The sequence below is a fragment of the Selaginella moellendorffii genome, unplaced genomic scaffold, assembly GCF_000143415.4.
Source record: "Selaginella moellendorffii unplaced genomic scaffold, v1.0 SELMOscaffold_2, whole genome shotgun sequence".
Taxonomy (NCBI): domain Eukaryota; kingdom Viridiplantae; phylum Streptophyta; class Lycopodiopsida; order Selaginellales; family Selaginellaceae; genus Selaginella; species Selaginella moellendorffii.
Genome location: NW_003314263.1, coordinates 3,281,932 through 3,289,706, shown reverse-complemented (window position 1 = coordinate 3,289,706; position 7,775 = coordinate 3,281,932). Strand labels below are relative to the sequence as shown.

At 45.1% G+C, this 7,775-nt stretch overlaps 2 protein-coding genes across 5 annotated transcripts in view; one reads left to right on the top strand and one right to left on the bottom strand.

Annotated features, from left to right (window-relative positions):
* Window positions 1-4,972, top strand: part of LOC9643255 (probable lipid II flippase MurJ) — a 6,372-nt gene extending 1,400 nt beyond the window's left edge. The window contains exons 1-11 of one of the 4 annotated variants that reach the window (XR_002994089.1): window positions 2,165-2,332; window positions 2,378-2,448; window positions 2,555-2,619; window positions 2,914-2,956; window positions 3,064-3,131; window positions 3,184-3,238; window positions 3,294-3,479; window positions 3,543-3,679; window positions 3,737-3,890; window positions 3,956-4,517; window positions 4,575-4,972. Coding sequence is in view for 2 of the 4 variants with exons in the window: in XM_024689245.1 (XP_024545013.1) it covers window positions 3,543-3,590 (48 nt within the window). In the remaining 2 variants the exon portion in view is untranslated. Of the gene's footprint in view, window positions 1-2,164; window positions 2,333-2,377; window positions 2,449-2,551; window positions 2,620-2,913; window positions 2,957-3,063; window positions 3,132-3,183; window positions 3,239-3,293; window positions 3,480-3,542; window positions 3,680-3,736; window positions 3,891-3,955; window positions 4,518-4,574 lie in introns of those variants that run through there. The other 3 variants (XR_002994088.1, XM_024689245.1, XM_002962999.2) reach the window with 3 other exon arrangements.
* Window positions 4,973-5,589: 617 nt separating this feature from the next.
* LOC9643254 (DELTA-alicitoxin-Pse2b) lies at window positions 5,590-7,238 on the bottom strand. The gene is made up of 3 exons (XM_002962600.2): window positions 7,161-7,238; window positions 6,912-7,096; window positions 5,590-6,852 (listed from the first exon to the last, which is right to left on the bottom strand). The coding sequence occupies exons 1-3, from the start codon at window positions 7,213-7,215 to the stop codon at window positions 5,743-5,745; spliced, it is 1,350 nt and encodes a 449-aa protein (XP_002962646.1). The 5' UTR covers window positions 7,216-7,238; the 3' UTR covers window positions 5,590-5,742.
* Between the last annotated feature and the right edge of the window lie 537 nt (window positions 7,239-7,775).

Sequence of the window (7,775 nt, the reverse complement as noted above, 5' to 3'; positions counted from 1 at the left end):
GATTGAGCCATGAATTCGAAGGCTTCGAGATGGGTTTGAGAATCCTACATCACTTACTGATGACTTACCTTTCCGGCATTTACATTCTCAATATCGTCTTGAAGGTGGCCTTCTTTGTTTTATGGGGACAAATCCTGATGATCATTTACGGCTGGTGGTGCCTTCTATCTTTATTCCGCGGTTTCTCCATGCCTACCATGATTCTCCTGTTCTAGGTGGGCATATGGGACATCGTTGTGTAATCGAGAAGCTACGTAGGTCTTTCTATTGGCCGGAGATGCGACATGATATTATCCGGTATGTGCGTAGTTGTGTTTGGTGCCAAGCTCGTAATACTCCCCCTCGGACTGCGGAAGGACGGTTGGAGTCAATTGCAGTTTCTCGTCCGTTTGAATTGGTGGCGTTTGATCTTATGGGACCTTCTCCACGGTCAATTGCTGGCAATGAGTATGTTATTATTGCTTCTGACTATTTGACTCGTTGGGTGGAAGTTGGTGCTCTTGCTAGTGCCTCTGCAACTGCTGTTGGATACTTCCTCCTCAATCGAGTGGTGTTCCAACATTCTTGTCCAGAGCGGATTCTTTCGGATAATGGTCCCGCTTTTATGGCTGAGGCGTTTCATGTTTTGACATCTCGGTTGGGGATTCGCCACACTTTCACGAGTGCTTATCATCCACAATCAGACGGTCTGGTGGAATGGCTCGTTCAGACGTTCAAGGGGATGATTGCGAAGTATGTGAACTTTCAGCATTTGGATTGGGATGGTTATTTGCCGTCTCTTCGGTATGCATATGTCATTGGGGTGCAGAGTTCTGTTGGTGCTTCACCATATAAACTCTTATATGGTCATGATCCAATATTACCAACGGAGCTGGGTTTACCTTCGCGATTGCCACAAGCTACAAATGCTAGGTCATGGGATCAATATTTGACGAGCATTTTTCCACTTGTCCGAGCAGAGTCTACCAAATACTTAGGCCACGTACAAGTGGGACAACAACGGTGGTACAACTCCCATCATCGTCCACCTACGGAGTACAAAGTGGATGATTTGGTGTTAGTTTGTTTTCCCCATCTTACGGTACGTGGTTTATTTAAAGGGTTCCTTGCACAGTGGAAAGGACCGTATCGGGTGTTGTGGCAAGTTGGACCACAAGTTTATTAGGTTCGGCATGACGTCTAGCAGGCCGATCCTCCAGAGATTGTGCATGTCTAGCGGTTAAAACGCTTCATACAAAGGGATCAGAAGCAGTTAATACCATTTACAGATCCGCCAATGCCTCCTGATGTTCCTCTAGATCCCGGCCCGTCTACAAGAGAACCCTGATGGTTTTCCATTATCCTGAGAGGGGGGGATGATGTGAGGGCCAAGTGTACGGCTACGATGCCGTATACTAATATTAGTGTAGTGGGATTTTGGTAGGCGTCGGATTAGTTTCAATCCGGACCACTCGCTCCTGTATATAAGCTAGGGTTTTTAGGCTAATTGATATGCACATTTCTGTATTCCCTTTCTATATTCCAAGCACTCACATAGTAGTGTTATTTCTACTTATTGATTTAATTGATCAAATAAAAGTTTATAATTATAAACATGTTTGTAATTTATAACTACAAGATTAATCTGAATAAATAACTACTGTTAGATGGTAGAATATCTTTGAATATCCAAGCATATTCTAAATATCCATTACCATCCTCTTTGGTTAAGCAAACCAAAAAAAAAAGAAAAAATGCAATAATAATAATAATAATCCCGAAATTCTTTCTTAGAGATGCTCGAACTCTCGACCTCAAACCTCAGGAGCTAAGAGTTGACCAACTGCGCCACCATCTTTTACATCTTATAAACTCTCTTAATGAATGATCGACAAAGCACATTTTCATTGTTTACAAACATAAGAAAGACGTGTGGTACGTTGTGTCAAAACTTATACCAACCCATTTACTTCTTTGAAAACAAGACTGCGAACCGGTTTAATGTGTTTTAAAACAAACGTGCGGTACGTTGTCAGAAATCTTCGTGTCGGACCACTTCATGACGGAGCCCTAAACCAGAACAGGGGTGGTGGAAAAGTCTACGTCACAGCCGTATATGTGTTACAAACAAGCTTGCGATATCTTTATTGAAATAAGAAAATGAAAAAAGGTCACGAGTAAGAATGGGATGAGAACTCTCGAAATCAGTAAACTCTCTTAATGATCGACATAGCTTATTGCCGCATTGATGTCCAAAACCCTCTTGAGAGAGAAACAGAGAGAGAAAGGTCATCTTGAGGTGTGAGCGACTTGTGGGTCTTTCTCTCGAATGGATCGGTTCGTCAGTGCCCAGGTAAGAAGAAACGAAGCTGTGATGATTCATGTTTTTCGCCTCCAGGCTCCTTGTCTCTCGGTAGGAGGGCCTCCCTCTCAAGTGGGCTTCTAGTTTCCGGCAAACTAATTGCTCAGGTATGCTCTCGCAATACGTCTTTGTTTGAGCTCAACGAGAATGACTCCGAAGGTTTTTCTTCTTTCTCTTTGTCGTTTCTTCTCAACATTATTTTCTTCTCAGAAGGCGGTGGTAAGTTTTTGAAGCTAGCGGGAGTGACTGGAAGTGCTACTGCTCTTAGCAAAGTCTTGGTAAGTCTTGTTGTATCCCTCTCGTGTTAAAAATGTTTTTCATTCTTTGCAAGATTTCTGAGTTTTTTCTTCACCCCTTCACAGGGATTAGTTCGTGAGCTTGTTCTTGCTGCTGTATTTGGTGTTGGTCCTGTCGTAGATGCGTTCGGGTATGCATCGAGTTCATGGTGCTCTTCGCTAAGTTCGAAAGTTTGTAGATATGCGTCCATTGTACCAGGATTTTTTCTGATAATCCTTGGAGGTATACAGTTTCTAGCTGAAGCATCGAGCAAAATTCACCGTTAATTCTTACAGGAATCAATGGACCAATCCACATAGCAATGGTATCGGCCTTAAGGTATGTTTCGAGTTTCTTGAAGTCATTTTTTTCATCCTCTTTTAGCAAGATCTCAAATGAAAACCGGTTTTTTTCCCCTACGCTTACACCATCCTCTTTTTTATCAGATACCTTTGAGCCTTGGCATTCTCATGTACACATTAGCGGCTTTTCTTATTGATGCAATCACAACAGGGTAAGTTTTCGGCATTCCTTCTGTCGTAGAATCTGAAAAGCTTTCCAAACAGATTGTTATTGAAAACAAGCAGTGGATTGATCACGAGAAGCATGGCTATACTTCAGGTAGCTTCAGAAGAAGAAAAACTCTCAAGTTGCAAAAACCATCCTCTTGATCCAGCTGAGAATCATGGCGCCTTGTGTAACACTGGCGTGCTTGATGGGAATCGGCTGTGGAAGTTTTGACCGAGCTTTCACGTCCAGTTTGTAGCCAAACTTTGGAATGGGTTTCGTGTGCAGTGTCTCGGGAAGATACGGGATTGCATCCTTGAGTCCTGCTCTATCAAGCATATCGATCATTCTCGCTGTAAGTTTTGGTTACAAGACAAAAGATTCGTGTGTTCTTGACTGTGTTCTTGGATCCATGCAGGCTGCAATTCATTGCAAGCTTTGCAATCCTCATTGCCTTGAGCTTTAAAGTCGATTCATACAAAGTGGTGCTTGACAGGAGGTGTTTTGCTCGTTTTGGCCTCGACAGTGGGAGCTTTGGCTCAATGGCTTTTGCAGGTTGAAGTAACTCTTTCGATACTTCTCGCGTTTAAGTTTTTCTTTTGGATCAATCAGATCTTTGCTCAAGATGATCGAGGCATCAAGCTTTGCATGCTTTTAATGACCGGTCTCGCGATCCCTCTCGCTAAGCCGATCGTCCGAGCTCTCGTCCAGTGCTACACATTTGGCGACTCCGCCGCTCAAGCCGTATCATTGCTCGTCAAGCACTGTAAGTTCTCCTTTTTTCTCGTTTCGATCGCTGGTTTTCATCCTTTCTTCTTCAATCGATCTTAGATGCGATGGCCTCTACTTGCGACCTCCTTGAACGTATTTTCTACGCTCTTGGCGATCTCGATTTTACGTGAGCTTGGCTGCCATCTAACGCTCTCTTGGACTGGCTGCTCGTTGGAAAACTTTGTGGAAACTCTCTCTCTCTCTCTCTCTCTCTCTCTCTCTCGTGCTCCAGGTAATGGCCACTTCAATGGCACCGCTACGTAGATGGGCCTGACAACCAAAGCTTTTGGAGAAGCTCACAACACCGGCTCGCTCTCTCTCTCTCTCTCTCTCTCTCTCTCTCTCTCTCTCTCGTGCTCCAGGTAATGGCCACTTCAATGGCACCGCTACGTAAAATTCTAGATGGGCCTGACAACCAAAGCTTTTGGAGAAGCTCACAACACCGGCTCCTCAGATGATCAAACTTCCGGTTGCTTCCTTTTGTTGCAGCTTTTAGACGACGGTGCAACCTTCTCAGGCATCCCAAAATTTAGCGCATGACTGTTGCGGAGTTTTTGAAACGGAGTGGAGGCTCCACGCTTGTTGATGTAAGCTGGTGCCCCAGAAGGAGGCTTTCTTCAAGGTACTTAATTCTTCTCACCCAAAAATTGTGTAGATTTTCTTCTTTTTCATGTTGCAGACTGTCGGAAATATGTATCAACACAGCTGTCCGAGGAACTTAGCTGGATCAAGGTTGAAAAGGAGTTGCTTCATCTGCGAGAGATCCAAGCAGGAGGTAAATCGAAGCTGGTTAAGGCAGACTTTCCTTTTGTGATTCAGTTTAAAACACTTGACTTGAGAGCAGGACTGACTTGAAAGATGGCTTACCAGCCGGGACCTGCAAATACATGCTGCGCAGGTGCAAACTTTGTCATCGAGCAGGCAATGAAATGACAAGCTTCACAAGCATGACGGTGGTCTCCTCATTTCGTGAGTGCAAATGCTTTTCTTTTTGTTGTTCTCCCCACACAAGGCCCGATTTCAAGCTAAAATCCCAATTGCGAGCAAGCAATTCTAATCTTAGCCTTGATCGTGTCACAATGGTCTCCTCCACACCATGATCGCCAATATTCTCCTCTTTAGAACATGATGCCAAGCTAAATCGATGGATTCCTGGACGGCATGATAGACAGGACCAAGAAGAGCATGACCCGTGCGTGCACCTAGAGGAAGAGGTCAATGGATCCTTCAATCTGGTCGGAGCTCATCAACTCCCGATCCCCATGCTCTGGCGCTTCGGGTCCTTCTCGAATGATTGGTATAGCGCGCGACCATGTCGTAAGAGAGCTGCTTGGCTCATGTACAGCGCTGAAAAAACAAAAACCAAGTGTAAAGAGCTTAGAAAACTTACAGTTGAGAACGCACGGCAATGACTTATCAAGACGTTGTCAAAACTCCTTCGAAGGTAGCACCTTGTCCAAGTACGTGTGTTCACTGAGAAACAAACCAGAGCTGAGTTAGCTTCCAAAGCAGTCACACGAACCTGGTCAAGTAGCAAATCGTAGCCGCTCCATTTTAGGCCACTCTTTGCAACTGCTGGATCCCGCTCAGGAGAGTTACTTGATCCCAGGTCTTCCAGCTGAGGTGTGCATGTCTTGGGGAGCTCATATAATACATGGAAGACATCCTTCACCTACACAGTGTACACAGCTGTCGATATTGCGTCTTTTTATTTATTCTTTTTGAAAACACAGGACTGTTAAATACAAACCACACACAACCATGCAAAATATACATAGAGATGCATGTTATTGTAGAGACGTAATGCAATGCAAATCACAACCAACAAACACACAATCATGTCTGGCTCATTCTTCGTCATAAAGAAGGATGTCTGAATCGATCGCAATGCTGTTCTGACCCTGGTCCCATATCGGAATCATGTTGTCAGCACCACAGTTCGGCTCTTTGGATTTAGTGTTGCAGCGGCACTGAGGAAAGTTGTACTCACACGACCTGTTAGGCAGCACATTACGGTCGAGGTTATCCTTCTGCGGCTGAACCTGAGCCCGGCCATCCGGTCCCAGAGCGTTGATGCACGAGTTACCGTAGCAGTAGCATCCAGATGCACCACTAAGGTTGCAATCCTTGTCAAGCCTGCAGCCCTGGCACTGGCGAACGCACTGATACTTGCCATTGCTGTGCCTTCGAAACTGCTGCAAGACAGTCGCGGGTGTGTTGAGCCGCTCCAGGGGACACTTGAAGGCGAGGAAGCCTTCATAGTAAGCCTGGAGCGCCGTCGCCACTCTCCACTCCTTGGACGCGGACGACATGTACTGAGACAAGACGGGCACCCACACTGGAACGAAGCCGTAGCGTACTGCTTCCTTGCTCGTGGCTCCCTCCTCGATGAACTTCCGGATGAGATCGTTGGTTATGTTACCCGAGAGCAGCTGCGAGACGGTGGCGGAGGATCCACCCCGGGCCTCTCGAGTGTCTTGCGTGTCGATCCTCTCCGCGGCGCGCATGTCGTCAAGAGTGATCCCCGCGCAGCCCTCCAAGTTGGGGAGGACTCCCTTGAGGCCGGTGAGCTTGGCACAGGCTTTGGCCTGCATTTGGCGCTGGGTGAACGTCGCCGTGGAGGAGGCCACGGTCCACTGGCGCAGCCATGAGCCGTGGAACGTCTCGGACACGTAGTGTGTTCCCCACTTGTTCAAGAAGGATCGGTATGGCCCCCAAGCGCTGTCGGAGTTGGGTGGCTCGGGAAGGTTGCGCAAGTCACTGAGGAAATCAGAGTTGAGTGGGAGGGTTTGGACGGTCCTTGCATGGTTCCGGAGGTAGATCCTCTGGTTGTATGACTCCACAAACACGGAGGTGGTCTTGACGCTTGTCTTGCTCCCCGCAATCTTGTTGAACGATGCCTCGATGTTAAGCTGCAGAACTTTTATAGGAACGTTCATCGCAAACGTAACTCCAAACTGTGATCACAATGCAAACCACCGATCAGATTAGGAACTGGTACCGTTGCATAGCTTACTGATCTGTAGAGCTCTTGGTTGTTACTAGTGTGGGCATGGTTGTTTGTGACAGAGGTATATTTCTCGGTCAGCAAGAAGTCGTTAGCTCTCTCGTTGAAAATAGGCCTCAGGGTCCTCAACGGAGATCCCAGATCCGTGGTGGGAAGATAAACTCCATAACCAAAATGCACGTTTTGGGCAGCGGCTACACACACAAAACAGAGATTTATATGACATTAAAGATGCACTCAAAGGACGATAGATGATACCTGTAGAAACATAGAGAACAAAAAGAACAAAGAAGAAAATTCCTGAAGAAGCCATTCTTGTGTGCTGCTTGAAGATTTTACCCTGGGTTTTATAGCAGCCCACGATTTCAAGCTGCCATATGTTGTTTCTATAACTTCTGAAATAATATTCCAGAGCAGACATAAGAAAAACATGTGGTACCATGTGGTACCAATGGGTCAGAAACTACATGTGCTCATACTGGCGCAAGCCAGCTCAGGATAAGGATGCCATACCAATCCGTGGAGTGCAAAAGAGTTGTCTTTGAATAGTTTGATTTGTCCATTATGAAGCTTTCAGACAAGGGTGCTAAAAAGCCATCCAGTCTGTGGAACAGTGTCTGAGTTATAAAGTGTTACAAACAAGCTTTCTGCAACAACACAGACCTTTATTGAAAATAATTTGTTATGCAATGCATGTAGTAATGTTTAGTTTGTTTAATAGTAGTGTTATTTTTACTTATTAATTTAATTGATCAAATAAAAGTTTATAATTATAAACATGTTTATAATTTATAAATACAAGATTATCGATGGTAGAATTAAAAATAATATACTAGAAAGTGTTTAAGCAAGTTTATAAATTATAAACATGTT